Source organism: Xiphophorus couchianus, chromosome 22 (genome assembly GCF_001444195.1).
Source record: "Xiphophorus couchianus chromosome 22, X_couchianus-1.0, whole genome shotgun sequence".
Taxonomy (NCBI): Eukaryota; Metazoa; Chordata; class Actinopteri; order Cyprinodontiformes; family Poeciliidae; genus Xiphophorus; species Xiphophorus couchianus.
The window spans coordinates 20,062,018-20,087,085 of NC_040249.1; the positions used below are offsets into that span (position 1 = coordinate 20,062,018).

At 37.0% G+C, this 25,068-nt stretch overlaps 2 protein-coding genes across 25 annotated transcripts in view; one reads left to right on the top strand and one right to left on the bottom strand.

Annotated features, from left to right (window-relative positions):
• rims1a (regulating synaptic membrane exocytosis 1a) overlaps positions 1-15,668 on the bottom strand; it is a 76,876-nt gene extending 61,208 nt beyond the window's left edge. For 18 of the 22 annotated variants that reach the window (XM_028007142.1, XM_028007129.1, XM_028007131.1 and 15 more), the window contains exons 1-2: positions 14,504-15,668; positions 9,542-9,616 (exon numbers count right to left, since the gene is read on the bottom strand). In XM_028007142.1, coding sequence (XP_027862943.1) covers positions 9,542-9,616; positions 14,504-14,664 — 236 coding nt within the window. In that variant the 5' untranslated portion in view covers positions 14,665-15,668. The remainder of the gene's footprint in view (positions 1-9,541; positions 9,617-14,503) is intronic. The other 4 variants (XM_028007140.1, XM_028007138.1, XM_028007137.1 and 1 more) reach the window with 1 other exon arrangement.
• Positions 15,669-18,314: 2,646 nt separating this feature from the next.
• On the top strand, positions 18,315-24,647 carry asrgl1 (asparaginase and isoaspartyl peptidase 1). Of its 3 annotated transcripts, none has more exons than XM_028007610.1 (7): positions 18,315-19,409; positions 19,796-19,991; positions 20,301-20,443; positions 20,648-20,802; positions 21,655-21,776; positions 22,385-22,495; positions 23,177-24,647. In XM_028007610.1, the coding sequence occupies exons 1-7, from the start codon at positions 19,368-19,370 to the stop codon at positions 23,392-23,394; spliced, it is 987 nt and encodes a 328-aa protein (XP_027863411.1). In that variant the 5' UTR covers positions 18,315-19,367; the 3' UTR covers positions 23,395-24,647. The 3 variants fall into 3 exon arrangements, with proteins under 3 accessions (XP_027863411.1, XP_027863412.1, XP_027863410.1); XM_028007611.1 differs by having other exon boundaries at positions 18,315-18,398; XM_028007609.1 differs by having other exon boundaries at positions 19,163-19,991.
• The last annotated feature ends 421 nt before the right edge of the window (positions 24,648-25,068 follow it).

Below are 25,068 nucleotides of genomic sequence, written 5' to 3' on the forward strand. Positions count from 1 at the left end.
CTTTGTCACTGGTATTAGGATTAATATAACATAAACGACAATAAAGAAAAGCCCTTCATATGAGGGAAAGTCCAGGTAAAACATATGTTTTTATGCGATGAAGAGAAAGGCGTTCCAGTCAGTCTCATTTTAGCTGTTTTTTCTAGATATCATAATTTTATAATCCATATCTGCTGGAAGAACATCTGTGTTGAAACTTTCTTTTAAGTCATTACCAAAAGTACCAAAATAGAGAAGGTTTAAAAACTTCTTTAGATGCATAAATTGAAATATAATTAAAGTTGGAGTAGATTTTCAGCTCCGCCAATATATTTTCAATAGATTAGAGCTGTCAGCCACTCTAAAACTCTAACTTTGTTGTGTTCACGCTACTTTGTAATCAGAGGTGGACAGAGAACCCAAAAATTATACTCAAGTAAAAGCAGTACTACTTCCACATATTTTTACTGAAGTAAAAGTAAGAAAGTATTTGGTAAAAAGTCTATTCGAGTACCAAGTAACTGATCAAATTATCAATCATTTAATATTTTAAAATTACATAATAAGACAGATCAAAATATGAAGATAATTGGAAATGTTGCATTTTTAAGGACAAAAATTACAATAACTCCTATAAATAGCAAAAAATAAAATCATGCAAAAGGGAAAAAAACTTAACAGAAACTGCAGGTGTGTCTTTTTGTCTGGTGAATTTCTGGTTAAAACATGTTTGTTTTCGTTCAGTGGGTAGAAAATCCAAAACTTTTACTCAAGTAAGAGTAAAAATACTTCATAATAAAATTACTCAAGTAAAAGTCACAAGTAAAAATCCTCCTAAAAGTAAGTTTATTCAAAAAAGTTAAATGTAATTGATAAATGTAACTAGTTGCTATGTTTGTAACTAATTTGGCTGCATGTGTAGGATTCATGTCCATGTAGAAATAGAATTTAAATGTATGTTTTCATTTCTGGACTGCTGTCTTGAGAAGTTTCTTCGTATTCCCACATGATACGACAACGGGCTTAAATCAAAGGTAGCCGGACTTTTGCTCGGTTTTACCCCAAATACATTTTGATGCCTATCCAGGAGAATAGTCAGTTCTAGAGGATCACAGTTGAGATACTCACAGTTGGTAGCTACATCTGGTTTTCCCCCCAAACAATCGGTGAAATCCAGAAAACCGCCGGTCATATGTTTTAATAGTCAGATGAGTACCGGAGTCATTTTAACAAATTTTGCTGGACGATAAATTGTCCCAAAAGTAATTGAGATAAATGACAATATTGTTGTTCAGAGACAATTTTCAAGTAATATAGTGGTGATAGCATAATAATGCAAATGCACCCTCCCAAAGATCTATAAAATTTTATTTCTAATGAACATTTAACTCCGGAACTGTTAAATATCCAAATAAATAAACAAAACAACAAATAAAGTCTTTGTCAATAAAATAACGTGGCTAATTGAAACCACTGCACCAAACTGAAGTCTTTTGTCATCCAAGTTTTGGTAGAAACAAAAAAACAGTCATGCAAATGGAAATTATTGATCTTGTTTTAATTTATTACATGATGAATTTATTTATTGCAACAGACTTACTGACTCTAGTATGGAGGAAGTTCATTTCAGCCGCTTGTATCTGTGATCTATTCTTCCATTTATGATCCGTATGCTTTGGACTTCGGTGAGAGCTGGAACATGTATAAACTTGTAAACTGTGATCATTACTGCTAATCATTTTAATGAAAATTGAACTTCACACAATATGTTTTGCTTGGTCAAGGAGAGGGTTAGACCTTCAATGCCAGAGATTTGGAGATCCACAGGCACTGTGTAAAAGTCATTGAGACAGCAATGGATCCCCAACTAGGCTTTTGAGTAATTATTGTCTCCAAACTCCCAGTCTGGTCCTTCTATAAATAAACCAGCAGCTGTTTAGGGCCAAATTAAATGTGCAGGACCAGATCTGTATCGCGGCAGCACTCAAAATGCACCGGAAACAAGAAATGCAAAAAGAACGACAAGGAGAGACTCGACTCTGTCACTAATGCTTGCATGCTAGCATATAAACACAGGCAGTTGTGATCAAACAGAAAACAGGAAGCGGGGTGTTGACGAGTGAGGGTGAGCAAGAGTGAGAAGCAACCAAGCTGCAAGAAATGGAAATAAAAGAAAAGGCGATGGAAGAAGAGATATGAGAGAGAAGGAATGGACAGCTGGAGAGAGCACCAGAGCCAACAGCAGAGCTAAGTGGGTAGTGTGCTCCCCAGACAGCGCTCCATATGGCCTGGCAACGCCACGCAACACACACAGACACAGCATGTATATGCACAAACATGGACCCAAATATACCTCCACACAAACAAATGAAAGTTTCACAGGTAGTGTGTGTTCACACATTAATTACCATGTACCCACGGCTTAACAGAGTACAGTGTCCCACTCATTACAATTGAGATTGAAACAAATCTTGTTCCGTCTGTGATATCCATCCATTTTCTTACACCCTTGTCCCTAGTGGGGTCAGAAGGGGTGCTGGTGCCTATCTCCAGCGAGACATTTCAGGCGAGAGGCGGGGTACACCCTGGACAGGTCACCAGTTCATCACAGGGCAACACAGAGACAGACAGGACAAACAACCATGCACACACACACACCTAGGGAGAACTTAGAGAAACCAATTAACCTAACAGTCATGTTTTTGGACTGTGGGAGGAAGCCGGAGTACCTGGAGAGAACCCACCATGCACAGGTTCTGTGCAGAAGGACCCCGGACCAGGAATCGAACCCAGGACCTTTGTGCTGCAAGACAACAGTGCAGCCCTGTCTGTGATACTGGCATATAATTTATAATTTTAAATTTATATAAATTTTAAATTTATTGTTTATTATTCGATATTAATATCTGTATTGGTTCCGATATTGAAAAAATTCTAGATCAGGTATCGTGACGATGTCTCCGATTCATAATAATATATCTATTCGGTTTAATTCTATGCGTTATGATATCATGCTTTATTATTTATTCAACATTATGTTTAAAACTCCTAACTGCACTTTCTGAACCGTTTGAAAGAAGGTTTGGTGCAGTTTATTTTTAGATTTGAGCATCATAGTTGTTCTTTTGTTTTTGTCAGTTTCAGTTTCTTTATTATTTATTTTCCATTGGTTGTTGGATTCATAATTGCACTGACTGAACAAATTAAAGTTGGGTTGTTTTTACATGTTATCAAATATTTGTAATTTGTAATTCAATACATTTATGTCTGTGTTTTTAAAAAAGAAACGCATTAAGTCAGTTCCGCACTGCTTTTCAGATATCGGATACTAAATCTCAGATATTGGTATCAGAAGTGAGAAAAGTGGATCGGTGCATTCCTAATTTGAATTAAATAAACTTCACCAACAATAAACTCTCTTTTTAGAAATAACAGCACATTTTAGATTGGAGTGCAGGGGGACTCCTGAAAACCTGTTTGCCCCAGTTGTGCCATCAACCTTTTCTTCATGGGTTAGAAGCAATAATGAGAAGACGTGACAAACTGATCTAGGAGTCCAGTTGTCTCCTGGGACGCCTCATTGACCCAGAGCAGACAGAAGGAGCAGACACAGGCTGCAAGCCAAGACGTCATCATCAACGGTGGACATCTTTCACCCCCATGCTTGACATAACCGCACTGGAAAGCTACTCCAGGAACCGACTGCTGCATATGGAAGGCACTAAGAGCGATCATCCAAGGTCCGACCTCCCAGGAGCAGACCGGCTGTACATCTACAATCCTCTGCCTCCAACAGACAACTTGCAAAATGGAAAGTGTGTTCCAATCATTTGACCAAATATATTTCGTCATACACCATCATAGAAACCTGCTCATGCAATCGTCAGTTTTTAGGCATGACATTGATGAAATTATTACCTCCAAAAAGTGGAGAACTATTTGCAGGTATCTTCCTTTTAGTCATAATTAAGTGTTTCAGATCAACATTTCATCTGGTTTTTCTTGAAGTTCAAGAAAAAGTTGGACATAATCACACATTTTCACCAAAATAATTCATAAATAAATTACTGAATCACACATATGAGATATTGTATTAAATAAGAGGGGAGAAAATATGCATAATTGTCCAAAATGTAAATTCTCTTTTTCTGTAAAATTTGTAAAATTTATTAAATTAGGATAATTTTTTAACATTTTTATTGAACTACAACTTAAGACGGTGAAAGATCAATTTTAAGAAAATCACACCCAGTGAATAAAAAATAAAAAAGACAATGAGATGAAAAGTAAAGGAATTTAGCAAAAAATAAAAGATAAAAATAAAATACATGAATAAATAAATAAATAAATTATTGAGCCCTTAATGTATTTTCTTTAATTTCGGTTATTACTATTTTTTACTTTTACAGTTTGGGTAGTTTGTAATTTGTAGCCATCCTGTGTGAAAAAAAATAACTTTGTAGGATAATTTTCCATAATAAAAGTAAAATCCACTGGCTACTTGTCTTCAATAGATAATATCGATTAGTGGGAGGTTTCTAATATATTATACTCATTTTATTAGAAGGTTTTGACAACACAGAAACTCAAGCACAGCCTTTCGCCTCACTATCTGTGTTTTAACAATCAATTCATAACGCTTCCTGGAAAAACCATCCAATATTGGCCAAATACCCCAGGTTATGGTTATAGGCCAAATACGCTTAAAATAACATACATTTAGATGATAATATGATATAATATTCAATCAATGCATCGGTTTTCTACCCAGTGAAACCTAATTTCTGTCTCATCTAAAGACTAAATACGAAACTGAACCCTTCAGAAGAATAACTGAGAGTTTGGTCAAGTGTCTTCCAGATACCAGCTGGAGCAGAAACTCGTGGGAAGACCAGGATCACAGCCAATCCCTGAAGGAAGGCAGGAAGTGACTCCTCGCCAATCCCAAGGCTCAATGTGGTTACTACAGGGCCGCTGGGCTGTCGCCATGGTACCCTGCTAACAGGGGACACCTGGCCAATCACGTTTGTTAATGTGAGGCGTAAACATCCTTCCACCATGCTACCCTTACATCAGAAGGAAGGAGAGGCATGGACTAAAATCCAAACATATTAACTGACCCATTTAATTATCCGGTTCCAATATGTTTTTAAATGTGATATAAAATAATTGTTTCTGAATGCATTGGCTTTCAGCATTTTAGAAAAGCTCCTTTGATTAGTAATTATTAAGCCTGCAATCAGTCAATTAAATTATGTCTTTCAAAGCCTTTGTATGGAGATTAGCTAAAGTAACACTTGGTCTCGTACACACTGAAACTTCTGGAAGTTTTGGTCTTATTAAAAGTTGAAACCCCGCTGAGATTAAGTCCTAAAAGTACGCAGGGGTTAAGTTTAAAACAGGCAGTGTTCTCCGGCGGTCCTTTCAGACTGCCAACGGCTTAGTCAACAGATCAAAAGAGGTCCGCTTCTGTCTGTACTGAGCCGATCAGACGCACAAAAAACGCTTGGCAGGAAATGACCGTCGGCTTCCAGGTTTCTCTGCCCACATTATTTCTTACACATTACGAAGCTTTTAAGTGAATCATTACCAGACGTTAAGTAATACGCAACATATAGTGAAGGAAATAACTATTTGATCTCCTCCTGATTCTTTAGGTTCATAAGAAATATGAAGAAGTTTAGGTAACACTTTATTTTACAGGGTGTGCATAACAATGACATGATACTGTTTAGTGTTACTGAAGTTTACATATCAGCATGTTACAGTGAAATTTGAAGTCTAACTCCAAAAAACTGGGTATGTACCAATGTGCCGCTCAGATTTCAGCCATTCAGTTCAAGATGTTTCAGAGGTGTGGCAAATTTGATTTTTTTATGAAAATGTTATAATTTGATTCAGGTCTATAAGCAAAGTTATACTACTTAAATAACTCCTTATGTTCTTCAATTTACATTAAAATCTGGAGAATATTACTATCCAAAATCACACAAACAATAGCTACATTTTCAGATCATTTATTCATATTGATATTAACTTTGATGACGGTTCTGTCAGCTAAGTGATTTGTAATGGTCCCTTTTATTCAGCCAGCGGTCATGTTTGTTAATTTAGGATCAATATTTTTGCTGAACTATTTATAGATACCCATTAACCAAACAGTTATGGTTTTGGACTGTGTGAGGAAGCCAAACTACCCAGAGAGAAGCAATGCATGCACAGGGAAAACATGCAAACTCAGGCCGGGATTTGAACCCAGAACAGTCTTTCTGCATGGCCACAGCACGACCAACTACGTCCCACCAATAAAAACAATAAAAGTTGATCATTATTTATTTTTAAAGTGGAGTTTTAAAGTAAACGTAGTGAAATTATGAATTTTTTTTTTTCACCTGCTGATGAAACAGAGAGAAGAAATAAAAATGCCAGAGTGCTACAGAGTATTATTCAGTCTTTCTGAATAAAAATATCTTAGTCATTGATTTAAAAAGGCTCAGGTGAGTGTAAAGAGAAAATTTAGGAATATAAGATTTTTTTATTAAACGATTAATTGATAAATTAACTTTTAAATTATATTTGAATTAAAATGTTCAGGTATCCATTTTCTGAGTAAATTTGAAAGATATGGTCTCTTGCCTTTCATGTTAATTAAAAACAGAATACCCTCATTTTCAGGCTGCAGTTCAGTGAACTGATCTCTTTTTTATGGAACAATATGAAAAACATTGTTTCTATAAGTAAATAAATACTCTCCACAAACAGATCATTTACTCTGGAAGACAACTCTTAAAAACAAACTATGAAATAATCTCTTGCATCTCACACAAAAAGAGCACATAAAATATCAATCTTTTATTATTATGGTGTCAAAAAACTACATTTCCAGCTATAAGAGTCATTGAAACAAAAAACAATTCACAGATGAGTCTTCAAACAGATCAACATCAAAGGATAAAAACGATTAGATTCAAGCAACCCTGACAAATCAAGTTTCCATTACTGACCACTGATATAAAAACTGCCTTAACGTAAATATGGTAAAGGACAGAGTATCACTGAGTGGTTCCATAATAAATAATTGCTTCAGACCACAACATCAAGCTTCTATCTCTGCTAATTGGAGCAAAGATGGGAGCTTTATTCCAGAGAAGGCTAACCTTAAAGCGGCAGAGCATGTTATTAGGAAAGTCCTAATTGCAAACTTTACATCAGACAGCAGCTTCTAAGAACAGGGTTTACTCTGACATGGAGGATTTGACTCCCTGTGACTTCACAGGCAAATAATGAATTTGAAACTTTTTCAGTTCTAACTGACAACATTTTCCTTTTTTGTTTTCTTTGCTGCCCCCTGAATAATGGCGTCCTGGATAGCTGCCTTAGCTGGCTTTGTCAGCTAAATAGGAAAATGTTCCTTTAACTTTCATAACATTTTATTTAAGTATTGATCCGATTTTTTTTTTGGTATATGTCTGAGTAAAATGAACATTATTCTTTTATTTTATGAACTACAGACAGCATGTCTCTGAAATTCCTAGCAAACATTTAGTATTTAATTGCAAAAAAAGAGAAATGGTCAAAATAAAGAAAAAGATGCAGTGCTTTCAGACCTCAAATAATGCAAAGAAAACAAGTTCACATTATTTTAGAAACTACAATACTAATGTTTTATATCGGGAAGAGTTCAGAAATCAATATTTGGTGGAATAAGAGGTTTTCAATGGGGTTCGGTGCATTTTTCCAGAGCTGAATGCATGATACGTTGAACTTTTACTTCATTTAAAATGGAACAATTTAAAACTCAAACATGAATATTACCATCTAATGCCTTGTACTAGATCAGTCAAATGCAATATTTACAATCCAGAGAGCCATATTTGCTAAATAAGACTTGTTTAGAGCCACAAACGTTGCATGACTTTAAAAAGAGCAACAGTATAAAATGTTTGATAAATATTTACTTCAGGTAATTTGTTGTCATTTTTAAAGAATCCAATTTTATTTCTGTTCTTAGGTTTTCTTTTCTGCTCTTTTGCAGAAAAGAACATGGATATACAGTATTTCTATGGAATGCTGAAATCTATGGAAAATTAAAATGTCAAAAAGAACGTAACTTCCAACTTAATGACAAAAATATTAGATCTAAAACAATATAACTGATATTTTTTGTGTTATGAATAATACATTTACCACAGGAAAAAAACTGCTTGGACCAGCATTTATTGTTAAATTTATATTTAAAGCATTAGTTGGCTTTTTATTATTTTAAGGCAGAGTTAACAGTCATTGTAGCAAATCCAGTACTATATACCTATAGCATTTATATGGATCAGACATGCTAAAATCTGTAGATTATAGCATTTAGCTTATTCACATTTACAGCCCCAAAATTTTAACATTTATTAGAGAGAGAGGAGAGGACAAGCTTAAAAGGTTTCAGCATTATTATTACAACAGCAGCATTATAAAAACTACTGGAATTCAGTTACGGCTTTTAATTTTGTTGTCCCCTCCGCCCCAGTTTTTGCAACTTTTCTTTTTACAACTTTGCTGAGGCACCGCTGGTGCTGTAAAGCACTGTAAGGAAAACTTTTCCAAATCAGTTTCTTTCTATATAAAACTTATTAAACTTTAGCAAAAACTGTGGGGCTGTGTGTAATTTTTGGTAAAACGTTAATCAGTGTGAGTAGAGTAACCAGACAATTTTTGTCAAGTAAAAATAACAATAATAAAAATAATTTAATAATAATTAAAATGAGATATTATTAATTATTATTAACATGTTATATATTATTAATTTATAATTATTATTTAATAATATCATAGTAATACAATTATTCAAGTAAAAGTACAACATCGCAAAAATACTCCTAAAATTATATGTTTTCCAAAAGATTACTCAAGTAAATGTAACTGAGTAAATGTAACTAGTTACTGCCCACCTCTAGCAATAAAAACTCTAAGTTCTGCTTGCCTGGGAATCTAAAAGGCCCAATCAAAGTCTACCATCAGCTCACCAGGTAAATGGAAACCCCTCGTTTGAGATAAAAAAAAGGCTAAATATGGGAGGAAAAGAAGATATTACCAGCATTTAAAAGTTTAAAATTGTTGCTCAAAAGCATACCCCAACATCTACTGAGAATTTAAAGAAACCCTAAAGCTGGATGTGAAACAAGTTTCCAGCCAAAACCAAACTGAGTTCTCAGCCAGCGACTTCACAGCACAGGAAGGCTTTGGACGTTTTGTTGATGACTCAGCAATACCAGGACTAGACTAAACTCTCTGACCGTGTCCGTCTCAAGATGGACTCTGTGGCTGCAGTGTAACAGATGACAGACAGCAACCTGAATGGGGAAGTATTCACAGGGGGAGAAGCCAATCAAATGGTAAACCAGAGCAGCTTTCAGTGGATCTTTATCAGCAAGTCTCCTTTATAAACGCCGGGAGTGAAAATATTCAAATCGAACCGTCACATTACAGGCCTCATGTTGCGCTGATCGGAGGTGTAAAGTAAATTTCACAGCAAAGCTTCAGGTGGGTGGGGATGAAGAAGTTTTCCACTCACCGGACGTCATTTTGCGGTGGAGGCTTCGTCTGTCGGACCAGGTTCACTGTCCTCGCTTGAATCGGCTTCTCCTCCCTGAAACAGACAAATTTTGGAAAAATGGTTAGAGAGCCGATGTAAAATATGCAACATTTGGCAAAGAACCTAAGCTTTTAAAGAAAGCAAATGTTTTCTTTATAAAAAAAAAACATCCTAAAGACATGAGGGGTTCTTCTGATTGCCCATAAATGTCCAAGTTAAAACTTTTTGACACCTGCAAGCATTATTTTATGCCTATATGAGTACATATTTTAAAAACTAGCGTTTGCTTAGCCCATATGTTTTCTCTTCAGCTCAAACATGGATATGGAAAGTTTGATTTGGTTTCCCCATTTAACAACTTTTCAACTGTGCTGAAATATCAACAGATAACTTTGTGTAAATGTACTTTTCATTTAGTGAGCAAACAGTCTTTTCTACATTGGCAATAAGTTGTTTATCTTTATTCACCTCTCAGTTTTTATCCATATTGATACATTAACAGCCCTCCACATGGAGAACCCTCTCCATGTGGAATAACATCAGCTCTGTTTCCACCTTTCCCAAGTTGATGAAGCTCCTCTATGGAGCTAAATTGGGGCCATAAAGTTTGGGCAAAAAATATTTTTCTGAAATTTAAAAACAAAAAGATTTGAATCTGAAAAAAATGAACTGAAAAATAATATTAAAACTGAAAAAAAAAATCCAAACTTAAAAGTGATTTTCAACCTGAAATAAAAAGTTTGAAACTGAAAAAAATGAACTGAAAAATAATATTGAAACTGGAAAAACTGTCAGACTAAAAAACTAAATTTCAACATGAAATAAAAAACGTAAAATTGAAAAAAAAGTTTAAAGCTACTTTTCAGATTCAGGTTTTTCCATTTTCAGTTATTTCTTTTAAGTTTGAAAAAGACTTTTTTTTTCAAACTTAAGGTCCCAATTTAGCTCCATAAGCAACAAACCTTTTTTTGTGAAGATATTTTTCAGCTTTTTCTGATCAAACCAGAAAAAGCACACACAATACCGTTTGTATCTTCCTAATAAAGCAGCTCTTCACCTTTAACCTTTCATCCATAATTAGATGCTTGTAAGCATCACTACTTTTCTATGACATCTTTTTAACTTGTACCTGTTTAAGATTGCACAAAATGCAAGCCTGCCTCGTCCAAGTTTTCCAACAAAGTTTTTCTTGCCACTTCTTCAACGGTTCGAATCATGCCTCAAACTTTCATTTACTCTCTTTGATCTTATCGCGCAGCTCAGACGCTTTCAGGTGTTGATGACAGGCCTCAGACAACAATCACATGATCTCAATATGTCCAGTGACACATTCACAGCGTGTTTCAAAACTCCCTCATCAATAAACATGGGCAGCGCGCTCTGATTAGTCTGATCACAGAGGGAACTCAGGAGAGATTTCCCTGCCAACACCCACGCTGTCTAAAACAGAAGACGTGTCTTTTCATTGTCAGCACTGTGGGTACTCCACTCACTCGTTATGAAACAATCTGAGCAACTTTAGACGTAGCAAAGGATTCTGTTCTGGGATTTTATACGGAGCTAATAAACTACTGATTACAGGTCAGTTTCACTGGTTTGTTCATGAAAAACACTCACTGTGCTACCAATAAAACATCTCTGTTCCTCACAGAGATGAGATGGTCAGCGCACAAGTCGCTTTGAACAAAGCCATGTGCAGCATGTCCATTAAAATATTTCACATATGTCATACCATGTGCAATGCTAACACACATATTTGATGCTTACTGTGGGACAGAAGCAGCTACACTGCAAAAACACAAAATTTTACCAAGTATTTTTGGTCTAGCATATTGTGGAAATATCTTAGCACACTTGAAATAAAGCAAACTGACTTACAAGGAATGTATCAGAAATAAATATGAGCTTGTTTCATATTTAAGTTAATCATTCCTTCATATTGATGAAAAAATGCAAGTTCCACTGGCAGATTATTTCACTTATAACTAGGGAAAAATGAAATAATCTTACATTAAAACAAGGACTTTTACATCAGTAGGAATTATTGACTTAAAATCCTACTGTTACCCAGGTAAACCTTAAAAGCAGAGTTTGGTTTTAGCATGAATGCCACCAGAGAGAGCACTTCTTATCTACTTTCTATGATTTCACAAATAGTATAAAGATTTAATAAATCTTAAAATCAGGATAAAATATCTGTTTAGGTTTGCCAATGTAGGTATTTCTGATTTTGAACTAGAGCAGGTAAAATCCAGTGTTATCAACTATACATCTGACAAGTAAAGCCATATTTTTATGGTGTTTTGTTGCAAGTACATGTTCCGCGCCCTGACGTAACAGTGTCCTGAGTTGTGAGCCATAGCAGCCAGACAGAAAGTTTCCAGTAGCAGCTCAGGACAGAGATAGATGTAAAGTCGGCCATGTTGGAACACCAATCCGTTGTCGTTCATTGACAGACCAAAGACCAGCAGGTTTCTCCGTCCAGGCTGATGCCAGGCACCATGAGAGCTTTAAACGTCCGTTGTGGGTGAAGACTGGTTTTCACTGCCCACTGTGTTCTGATCAAATTTTGATTTATCGTTCACATGATAAGTCTCAAATAATGATGTGTTAAAAACTCCTAAAGCTGCCCATATGGTCAGGATAATTTTTGCTATTTTTCTCCACTGTAATAACTATAAATAAATATGATAAAATGCAGTTACTGTGAGCACTTTAGTGACATGAATCACACTACTCTATGTGACTAGTGACCAAAGGAAGTATATTAAAAATAGAGCAGTATTTGTGTTTGCGAGGCAACAATTGCTCTGTCATACAGTTACCTAAAAAAGAAGTAACAGTTCTTATTGTGACTTTTGTCACTATCATAGTACTACCACAAAATATTGTGATAAAACTTTAGATGATCCCCTGCGACAGACTGGCGACCTGTCCAGGGTGAACCCCGCCTCCCGCCCGGAACGTAGCTGGAGATGGGCACCAGCAACCCTCCCGACCCCATTAGGGACAAGGGTGAACGGAAAATGGATGGATGGATGGATGGATGATCCCCATCTAAAGTCCACCCTTACTGACATCTAACCTACACAAACAGGGGAAAGGTGTTTGCCAGATTATGGTTGGATATATGGACAGACGGAAGGCCAAGCGTATTGTAATAACGGTTCTTTGTCAGATAATGAAAGACGTAAAGGTTGTATTTTTTCCTCGTAAAAAACCCCGGTGAGAGACTGGAAAGCTTTAGAAAACCAGAGATCAATTCAGGAAAGACCATCACTATGAACTGAGCTGAAAGTAAGGCCAGCTGTTCCATTTAAGATCATTTCTTCGGTTCCCTCTATCAACATGAAATTACTTTTTTCTCTCTCTAGACAGCAAAGTGTGAGCATCGTGTCTGAACTCTGGCAGATGTGGCAGATTCAAGAACCTCACTAAACCGTCCAGTCAAAAAGCAGCACTGGCTAGTGTGTGCAAAAAGACAAACTATAGCATCTTCTACAGGCTTATCTTTATCTAACTGCACTAGTTATCAAACAGCTAGCCACAGAGATTTTTTATGTAGAATGCACCAACTTATCTCAGAGAGCACACGGCTGTGTGACGTAGCCGAAGCCCTCCATAATAAGCTAGCCCCACATTTTATGTAATAAAAACTGACCGAGTGTAGTGTAAACTCTGCCTCTCTGCATCACAGCCCACGCTACCATACAGCTAGTGTATTTGGCATGCATGTATTAGCAAACCAGTGCACCCTTTCTGGTCACACATACATCACTTCCTCTCGATGATCCCCATCTAAAGAGTGGTGACAGCAAACAGTGGAGGCACTAATGTGGGTTAGGACATGACAGCCTGCCTTATTTTCAGCTGCTGCGCTATGACACGACTACATTTAATGTATTAGTTGCAGTGATGCAGAGCTACTTAGAGCGAGAGCTATGTATTGGACATTTCCTTCTTTAGATGCAATGAATCGATCTTCCGTTCCAGTGCTGGGCCATCAGTCCGTACAGTGAGCTTAAAATAGAACAGGGACGTAGAGCTGGAGGAGCGCCTGACTAAGGTGGGTCGTTCTAGCTTTCTATCTGCTCATCTCTGCATGCAGCTTCTATGCAGACTGTGCAGAAACACTGAGCTTCAAGTTGATGGATTTTCTAATCCTGGAGGATACGGTGGTATGGCTGCAACTCTGCACATCAACTGTAAACCCTCAGTCTTCCCTACATGCATTTTTTTTCTAGTGTAAAAATAAAAGCAGATTCCACTGGTACCTCTTGAACTGCTGCTAACAGCCGACTGCTTCTGTAACAGCCTGTGAGATGTCTATTGCAACAGCATTGGCCTACATACGGTGCACAAGGCTGGGAAAGGCTCAGCCGCACCCCAGAGCTGAGAACAGCAGCTGTTGAGATGGATGCTGCACAGATAAAACTCAGCAGAGGGAAGATTTTACTTTTACTGTTCTTCACTCTAGCTGCAGCATCTACGGCTGAGAAATATGACAGGTATTGCTCAGTTACTTGCTGCCTGACTCAGTCACAAACTGTGCATGTAGAAGTGCAGATTAGAAAATTTGCTCCTCTTTTGAAATCTGTGGAGTAGTTACAGAGCGTCAGCCTCTGCTCTGTTTCCCAGCAGTCACTGGGAGTACATGAGGACCTTATTTCATCCTTCTGCCCCATGCACGGTTCCTCCTGCGCAGAGCTCCAGCCTATAAGAGCCTGTGAGTCAGTGAGTTCTGTGTGGAGTTTCCAGCAGGACGCACACACACTCACACCCCCACACGCACACATGCGTGGAAAGATCCACTGTGGAAGTCCTAATGAAACATTCAGTCCAGAGAGATCTGAGGTGCTGGACTTCTCCAAAAATGACATTAACACACACACACACACACCCCTTCACACACTGATTTTTTTCCTCTTTTCCCTCCCTTACTTTGACATGGCCTCATCCTTAGCTTCCTCCTCCCGCTGCCGAGCCAGCACAGACATGATGATGTCCCTCTCCTCCGCCGTCAGATGGCTGAGGTCCGGCTCCGGGATGGCCGGAGCGGCGGGTGGGCGCGGGCCGCCCCGAGGGCCCACCGAGGCGAACATCTTCCCTGCCACCACCACCACCACCACCTTTCTTCACTCCCGGCTCCTCTTCCTTCTCCTCCTTCCTCTCCTCCCTCCTGTCGGATCACGGATGAAAAACCCGCTGGAGGAGCCCACGGATCACGACATGGCCAACTGATGGAGCGGCGGTCGGAGCGGCTGATGTGGAGTTCCCATGGCGGTGGCGGGGGCGCCCGGGGTGGTGTTAGCTGCGGTGGCTGTGGCCTTAGCGCTTCGGTTCCCGTTGCCGTTTTCAGCCTCTCCTCCCTCTTGCTGCTCCGCTGTCTTCTCCCCCCACCCCCTCCCACCGCCCACCCGCCCGCCTCTCCCCTCCACCACCTCCGTTTTACGGTGAGCCCATATCTCCGGCGGTCAGTCGGGACGCTGGCGCACGGGAAAGAGGACCTCGTTTCCGTCCTTGTGGCCAGGCAGAGGGGGAGGAGGGCTCCCTGAAGACGGCTCTCTCCGGTCGGCGCGCTCGGCTGGCTCCTGTGGCTGAGGGGCGAGGCGGTAACTTCTTGTTTTCCAGCTCCGCCGCCGCTGCTGCTGCTGATGCTGCTGTCAGGGAGACGGAACCGTCAATGGGACCGCAGCCCCTCAAGCGCGCTCACTTGCCGTGCCGCGGGAGCGAGCAGCCCTCATTTGAGAATGGGGGCTCCACTCGCCGTCAGGATGCGCGCTCTCGGCGGTCCTTAGCGCGCACACACACACACACACACACACACACACACACACACACACAGGAAATACGTGGTTCCTCAAGGATGCACTGTGGCTTTACGAGACCACATGACGCTGATAATACCGTAAATTACATAAATTAATATTATTGTTTCTATATTAAGCAATATATGCCTATTAAAAAATCAGCTTTTTACCACGATTTTATATTAAATCTCTTAAATAAGCATTGCTGTTATTTACTAAGCAAAGACAAAGAAAAAAAGGAAAAGTTAAAGAAAAATACAGTAAAGTCATATTCAATAAAACAGAATATTGAAAAAGTTAATTTAGATATTTCAGGATCAGGATAAAACAATAACAAATTTTGCTGGACGATTAATTGTCCCAGAAATTATTGCAATAAACGATATTATTGATGTTTTGAGACCATCTTCAAAGAATATGATGGTAATGGCATAATATTTCAAGAACACTCTCAAAGATCAATAAACTTTAAATTCTATTGAAGATTTGACAGTGGAACTGGAAAACATTTTAAATATCCAAAATAACTACAAAAATAAACAAAACAGAAAAGATAAATAAAATGATTTATGAAGTTTCTGTAAACAAAATCTTCAAAAAAAAAAAAAAAAAAGGGCTAGCTTTTCCAAATCATCAGACTGAAGACTTTTGTCATTCAGCTTAAGGAGAGAGAGAAAAAAAGAAAAATTATAAATACAAATTCAAATTATTACGCTCATTTTATTTTACTATGCGATTAATTGATTTATTGCTTAATGCGACAGGCCTATTTATTTTGTTATTTATAATGATTTTTCCTTTTACAGCTAATGCAAACAATACATTTGACATTAGAATATGACATTATATAATAATAATAATAATAATAATAATAATAATTTAGTTTTATCTGACAAAAGGCACTTTCCATTGCAGCTTAATGCATGGCTTAAGCTGCAATGAAAAATTTCCAGCTGAATAAATCATAACAGATGAGACTGTCAGAAAGATATTTGTTATTTGATATTTATAAGTTGTTTCCATTTGGAGGAAACAAAAGCAAGTTTGTTAAATAACGTTATTACTGATGAAGGTGATTCAGCAAGCTAACTAAGCAAAGATAGAAAGTTATAAACTATGACATGGTACTTTAGGAAAATAGTACATTTAAGTGGAAATTTTTACTTTATAGAATTGTATAAATCTAGAAATTGTATAATATTTTCTTTCTTGTTTCATAATCCGCTGAGAAGCTATTCTGGAGAGAGCCTGAGGTTTCCTATATAACCACACCATACAGCTATATGACATTTACAGTATGTCACTGAGCAATATTATAATTATAGCCCATGATGGGACTGCTCAGTGGTTAGCAGTGGTCAAGTGTAAACTAAAACATACAGGCTTGCAGATGCTTCCACAAACAAGGAGCTGGAGGCTGAATTCATCAGCAAGAGATTTTAGAATCACATCTGGGGCCAATACTTTAAATACTGGCCCCATTATTTATATTATAAATTTGATGATCCTGCTTTTAAGAGTCTTTGAGCTACTTCTAAAATTACTGATCATATGATTGGGCAATGCTGTAAATTAAAAGTACAATCTGAAATCTGCCTAATTCAGCACCATGGTCAGCTCACTGCAGCCGAGAGGATGCTCCATAATCCAGCTTTCTAACTGCAATTGTAAGACTAATTTCATGAACATTAAACAAATAAACAATACTGGGAAATTCCCAACGTTTTGCACAAGAATACCTTTTGCTATTTTACAAACAAATATATTTGTGCCGATATTTAATTCGTCAGCTTTAATTAAATTAAGGCTAACATTTAGAGAAAACCACAAAGTGAAACTAGCTTTTCTAAATATAGACATTGAAGATGCCTATAAATGGCTTACCGAAAATAATACATATTCTAATTTGTTGATTTGTTCTTGGCAGGTTTGGCTCTTATGCCAACATAGACATGTTTGGAAATCGTATTTTATTCTATTTTTACGTTAATCCAAACCACAAAACTTACTCAACCTTCAGAAATATATCAACAAAACGCTCTTTACCTGTTTCAACTCAACTGACTTTCTTAAAATCACGTCTATTCTTCACATTGTTAAGCTAATTCTGTCAATTAACAAAATAAAAGCTGTGTCAGATGCAAAGGGCTTTTATTTGTAATCTGTTCAGATTCAAGTAGTGCATTAGTAAGTATTGTAGAACAAAATTCAGAATCAAGGCAAGATATGATAGTTGATATTAATCATTTAATGTTTAGGATTAAAAGTTATGGATCTCTGGTCAAATTAGTTTGGGTTCCTGCTCACATAGGGAATAGGGAATGAGCTGGCAGATAGTTTTGCTAAGAATGCAGCAAAAAAGTGTATTGTTGATTTAAATATTAAAATGAGTAAAAATGAGGTTAAAAATATTAGTAAAATGTATATTAAGGATAAATGGCAGGAACAGTGGGATAAAGGAAGCAATGCCAGATTTTATTATAGCATCCAAAGAAAAGTTGGAGAATTTAGGAAATGTAGCAGGAATAAAAAAGAAGAAGATATTATATCTAGATTAAGGTTTGGACATACAGGTTTAAACAGTACTCTTAAAATAATTAATAAACATGATACAGGTTTCTGTAGTTATTGTGGGAAATTAGAAACAATACAACATTTTTTTTTAGAATGTAGTAAGTATGATCGAGAAAGGGAGGAGTTAATTAGAAATTTAAATAGGAATAAAAATAAATTAGATATTAGAAGTTTGCTTCAAAGATCATCGGGGGACGTAGTTTTTAATAGTATTTTTAATTTTCTAAGGAGAACAGGTATTATGGGAAGATTATAGTGATTTTACATCTGATCCATACTCCAGTCTAGAAGGTGGCGGTAATGCACCTAAAAGTTGTTTGCCAACCGCCATAAAAATAAAAAAAAACAAGAAGAAGAAGAAGAAAGGGCTTTTATTTTGAACGGCTCGTTGTGGAGTTCCGGATGTACTGCTGCTAGCTGCTAGCTCTGCTTCTAGTCACGAGGATATTCTGGTAAGGAAAAATCTATATTATTCCGTTTGTGTTAGTGATATTTAAAGGTTGTGTTGATGTAGATGTGAACATTTGGTGAGTTGCAGTTATTGCGTCGCACGTCCTGCATTCAGAGAGCAAAAAAGGAATTAGGTCAGTCTTTAGAGTAAGGTTTCATTGGAGACAGCAGTGTAATGTAAACCTTGCACTGCCTGCTGTCTTTTTCTCAGTGTCCTTCTTTCTCTGTTTTATGTATGCATTTTAATTTTTTTACATGGTAACTGTTTATCGTTTTTACCTAAATAATGGCTTTAACGTTAGAAAATTCACTTCTTCTTAATTTGCAAATGTGCGTAAGTGTGGTTTACTTACGGTTTGTTGAATGCAAAGGCTTGTTTTGGCACAGCTGGTATAACCGGTGTTATCACTGTGACGAAAACAAAATTTCTTCATCTTTGAAATTTACTAGTCTGTACAGGTGTATCTCTCTTTATTAAACTTTTTTTATTTTTATTTTTTTAAAGCATTTCAAAAAGGAAAACTAATATATGGATTTATATGGAGGACAGACCCTGCCAAAATTATCAAAAAAGTAAAAATGCCATAAAAAATTACTTGATAATGTAATTAATGTGCTCAATAGTGTATAAGAAATAAGAACTTTTCCATTTTTTGTGATTATACAGTAACATAAATTGATATTTGCATATCATTTTCAACAGTATTAGTTTAACATATTACTTTTTTATTTTATCTTTAATCTGTCAATTCTAGTTTTATTAGTTTTTAATTTTTTAAATTTCATTACTTGTTTTTTCTAATTTTTTCATATTCGCATGTGACTTTTATGTTATACATTAATTTTCTCCTGTCGATTTTTCCTCTAGCCATTTAATTTTTTGCCTCCTGTTTTCTCATTAGTCTGTTTATTTACAGATTTATTTCTATTTTCTTTGTGTTCTCTTTTGTTTTTCTCTTCTGACTCTTTAGATGCAAAATAACAGTAGGAGAAGGAGGCTGCAGGGGGTCCTGGTGGGTGGGAATTCAGAGCTAGCTTCTCTCCTATTGGTCAACGTAAAGATCCAATCTCTGTTAGGAGGAATGGGCCAAAATTGCAGCTAACTATTGTTAGAAAGAAACACCAAACGTTTAGCCCAAGCCATTTAGTTCAAAGCCAATGCTACCTAAAGCTAATTGTATGTAAACACCTAATTTTGAAGACATTAATAAATATTCTCTCTCTCATTATTGTGGGATTTACCAATAATAATAATTTTGCTAATTGAAACTGATCTAAAACAAGGGCAATTTGCACTGATTCAACTTTGGAGAGTGAGAAAAAAAAGATGTACGTGTGTGTGTTTTTATACGGTGTAAATCTGAATAACACATTTGAGATTTGCAATGTATTTTTCCAGGGGACTGCCATGTTGCCAGTCGTGGTGGTCCATGGGGGGGCGGGTCACATCCCCAAAGAGCGCTCAGACCTGTCCACCTCAGGAGTGTGCTCTGCAGTGAGGTCAGCGTATGCACTCCTGCAGGGAGGGGGCAGCAGTTTGGATGCTGTGGTGGAGGCTGTTCTGCTACTGGAGAATAATCCATCTTTTAATGCAGGTATTGTAAAAATTAGATGGCCACCTAAAACTAGCTCCTGCTATGCAGGATTTTTAAAAATAGATCTATGCAGCAAAAAGCTGTGTGGTGAGAATTCTCATTGTCTCATTGTCTGTAGAGTATTAGAGCTAAATCAAGTTTAAATAATGACTTGTGTTCTCATGTTCTGCTGCTAAGAATATTAAAGCTTAAAAAAGCAGTTTTGTACATTATTAAAAATATCAAGGTGAGAGATTATAGTAATTGTTGGATTGCAGAGTCCTGTTTCTACTAATACAGAGCTATCTTAAGCTTGATATATTTTTTAAGGATGTGGTTCAGTGCTGAATATGAAGGGGGAGGTGGAGATGGATGCCCTCGTAATGGACGGGAAAACTCTGAGCAGCGGCGCCGTGTCTGCCGTCCGCAACGTAGCCAACCCAATCCAGCTGGCCAGACTTGTCATGGACAAGGTGATACCATCTGGAGGCTTTTGTTTATTTTAAATAGACAATTATAAAACTGTTCAAAGTGATTCTGAAACTCGTTTTGAAAAGAAAAACATACAGTAGAAGGTAGCAGTATAGTTGCAGAAATGTTTGGACTCTCCTAAAAGTGTTCAGGAAACATTGACTGTGAATGTATGTCACCAGTGCGACCTTTGATCCCTCCTTCAGACCAGCCATGCCTTTCTGACGGCGGAGGGTGCCAGTCAGTTTGCTCGCTCTATGGGCGTTCCCGAGGTTCCTCAGGAGTCCCTCATCACAGAGTATTCCCGAATGCGCTGGAAAAAAAAACTGGCCCCAGATGCCAACCCTGTGGAGTGTCAAATGTAAAACTCAACACTAAGTAACTTCTTCCGGATTTCATTAAAGATTCAATGCAAAAACACAAAATCTTAACAAATAGTTTTGGTCTCATTTTTAGTTAAAATATCTTCGTGCACTTGAAATAAGACAAAATTAACTTAAAAGTACATTTTTAGCAAGATATAGAGGCTTGTTTTAAGTAAATGATTTCTTGATTTTAATGAAGAAGTATTTGTTACGTTGGCAGATCATTTCACTTGTTACAAGACATTTTCCCCCTGTTTATAAGTTAATTTATTTGCTAATGGAATAAGTATTTTTTCATCAATATTAAGGAAGTATTTACTTTAAACAAGTCTCTATGTTTTGCTGGAAAGGTACTTTTGAGTTAAGTGTCTTACTTCAAATGTACTAAGATATTTGCACTAGAAAGAAGACCAAAAATACTTGGTAAGATTTTGTGTTTTTGCAGTGTAGTAGTAATTGAGATAAATGATCTCTTTTTTTGTTTTTTGCCAAAAGTGATGTTTTTTTTTTTTACATTATTTCTATTTACATTTTTTGGTTGTTGTTTTTCACCACATTTTTAGCACTTCCTAACCTGTGCTTGTCGCATGTCATGACAAAGTATGATAATCAGAAACATCTGCGGCTCTTAATCTTTGCCATCATGACAATAATGATGATTAATGAATAGTAACACTAATACAGAAGTTGGAGCAGATTGTACTCCATGAAAAATGTCTCTTTACACTTCATTTTAAGAATCTAAGCTAAAAAAAAGACAAAATGTTTCTGAAATTATATATAGAAAGGTTTTTTCCATATTTGATGTTAATCTAAATTAATCTCTGCTGACCCGTTTCCTAATTTAGGGGGAAGATGGGGACGGTTGGAGCGGTGGCAGTCGACACCGATGGCAACGTAGCGTGTGCGACTTCCACTGGAGGAATGCTGAACAAGATGGAAGGCCGAGTGGGCGACACCCCGTGCATCGGTCAGTTCTCACACCTGCAGCTGATGATGAGGTGACCCGGTTTTGGCCAAGCTTCAGCTGTGAGGCAGACGCACAAACATTCGACTCCAGAATACTTTGAGGAGTTTGTGGTTCGCTTCATTACTGCAGAGTTCTGTAGATGCAAAACCTCATATCACTGGCCTTGCATTAACACACTTTTAGAGGTTATGAAGTATGAATGGATGATAGTTGGCATTTGGAGAGAGAACGTTAAGCAATAACTAAATGCATCTTTTGTTCTTCCTCTCGTAAAACAATAAATGAAGTCAGCTCAGAAGTTTTTATAGCCGAGTGTTCCTCTTTCTCAAGACTCTGTTAAACTTTGACCAGCAGATCTGGACTGTTGTTCTATAGGATTAGTTGGTAAACAAAGCAGAGTCACAGTTCAGCATGTTAAAACATGTCCTGTAACCTCACACTTATAGAGAAAAAGACACCCCATCTTTCATTTCCTAAACAGAATTACATATTACACTTTTCATTACGCTAGAAGCAAATGGCTCCAACAGTTCAATAGACTTTTGACTAAACAAAGAGTAAATATGAGCCTTAAACATGTGCCCATGTTGTTGTGATGTTTGTTTCAGGCAGTGGAGGCTATGCTGACAATATGTCAGGAGCCGTATCGACTACGGGCCACGGAGAGGCCATCATGAAGGTCACGCTGGCGAGACACATCCTGTTCCACGTGGAGCAAGGTAACGCTCACATCCACTCTGAACAGGGAGCCTGTTCAAATAAATCAGTTCTGAATGGATGAACTGGGATTTGTGCACTGTGAAAAACGCAACAATTAATCAAACTATATTAACAGACTTCATGTCTATAGTTAAAATTAAAAACACAAACATGCAAAACAAAACAAGGAATATAAAAGCATCTTTAAAATACAAAATCATAAAATTAAACATGCTTTAAAGGATAGAAATACCAACATCTACAAACATCTGAGTGGCTCTTCCTCCTCTTAGCATACAATGATTCTCATCACATTCAACATGCAGCTTCTTCATGCTATGTTATTTGCAAGATGCCCAGAGGGGGGCAGTATGTAACAGTGTGCAATAAACTATAAAGCTGCAGTATGTAACTTTTATAAAAATGTTTTTCTGCATATTTGTTAAACTTGTCACTATGTTTTGATAGTGTAAAATGAGATAAAATGTGAGAAAATTCTCCCAGAAACAACCAATCAGGTTCAAGAGGAGGGTCTTAGCGCTGTCAATCACCCTTGTCTATGTGCTGTTAAGAGGAAGCCTTCCTGTTCCACTAAAACAAAAACCAGACTAGAAAAAAGTAAGTGTGCGTTTAGCTCTGACTGGTGGAAGTGAACCACAGGATTGTCGTATTTTATGTAACACTCTGTTCTCTCTGCCCAGGCCAGTCAGCTGAGGCTGCCAGTGATCTGGGTCTGGCCCATATGAAGTCCAGAGTCGGGGGACTTGGAGGGGTCGTGACCGTGGACCCGCAGGGCAATTGGGCCGCTCGCTTCTCCAGCCGCCAAATGGCGTGGGCCGCGGCGCAGAAAGACACGCTGCACTACGGTCTGTACACGGGAGAACACTTCACCCAAATCATCGAGGATCATCGAGCCTGACACCAGGCCCAGTTTGTGTCAGTAGAGCTGTAAACTAAGATAATACAGCTGAAGGTGGGCTTCAGGTAACCAAATAATGATTGATTTGGTTTAATGTTGATGCTTAAAATCAAATAGAAGACAAAAAGAGCAACAAAATTAATTAGTTTAGTCATAAAAAAAACAATCAACTGTGCACATATCTGAGCCAATCCAAGGAAAAGCAAGAAATTTCCAGAAACACTAATGACACTGTGTGATTCTTTGTAATAATCATTTGAAAAGTCATTGCAGTGTTTCTGTCGCTAGAGAAACTAGAGCAAAATGATCAAATACACATCAGATATATAACTCAGTTTTTAAGCTTCTCAGGAAATACTTCCTGAGAAATGTTTTACAATATTTAATTTTTTACAAACTACTGGCCAGTTTTATGAACACTGAACACTTTCTAATGATCTGCACAAAGTGTTTTTCTGATCACATCAGTACTGGTGAGCAGCAGCTCATCATTTGCTGACTGTTGTTGAAGAAAAACCAAACCAAAAAGGTATTTACTGCAACGTGAGTAATATTTTTGTCTTAATTTAGATGATTATAGTTTACCACAACTGAGTTTCTCAGATTGAAGTATTAAAAAGAGCCAATAAAACCATTTTTGTCAGATTGTTGGTGGTACATCTCACCAACAGACTCATTTTTCTTCTTGGGCTTTTAATTTACTGCAAGCCACAATAATCCAAGTTAATAGACATAAACACCTGAAATATATTGCACTGTCTGTAATTAATCTTTATTATTTGTAAATTTCACTTTTTGAACTTAATCACTCAAATAAATTAGTTTTCTGCAATATTCTGATTTATTGAGAAGCTCTTATAAGCCAGCATGTGTTAATCTGTTATGTATTATTCTGATGAGTAGTGTTAACCTGTCTGATCCACTAGGTGGTGCTGTTTCCTCATGCAGACAAAATGCAAAACTTGAGATTTCCTTTTCTTTAACTGAACTACTTCTAGGCTTGCGTTGTGTAATTGGTTGTAATTTTTTAAAATGTTTTATAGAGCACTTTATAATATTTACTTTAATTGTGCAATACCAGCCTTAATGTATTTTGTGTCATTTTCTATAATATTTGTTATAATCTGTTTGATTTGATAAAGAATGTCTCGTTCATATATCAATTCATTCCTGTGTGCAATTGCGTTGTGCAATAAAAACAATGCATCTCAAGACTCAAATCACACAATAAATTACTTTATTGGTCATTTTCACGTGGTTGTTGTGAACATTTCTTTGCAAAAAAAACTACTTAGTTGAACACAAAATCCATTATAGCAGCTTATATAATGCATATGCATTAAGAGCTTTGTTTGTGCTGCCAACATATTATTAGCACAGGTGAAGCTGTGAAAAAGTTCCTCAGAAATCACTCCTTTAATGTAATTGGGGATAAAAAAAAAAAGTAGACCAAAAAGAAAGAAGAGTCACAACTTTTTGACTTGAATATTTCCAAGTTTTCTTCTAGAAAATATGTGAAAATTTCTAAACTTGTCTTTTCTCACAAAATTTGTACTACGTGGCTCAGAAATCTTTTGGTTTTTTGTCTAGAAAATTTCTGAGGTTACTCTGGAAATTAGATTTTTTTTTTCTTGCAAATTTACAATTTTTTTCCTCATTTTTTAAAGAAAATTT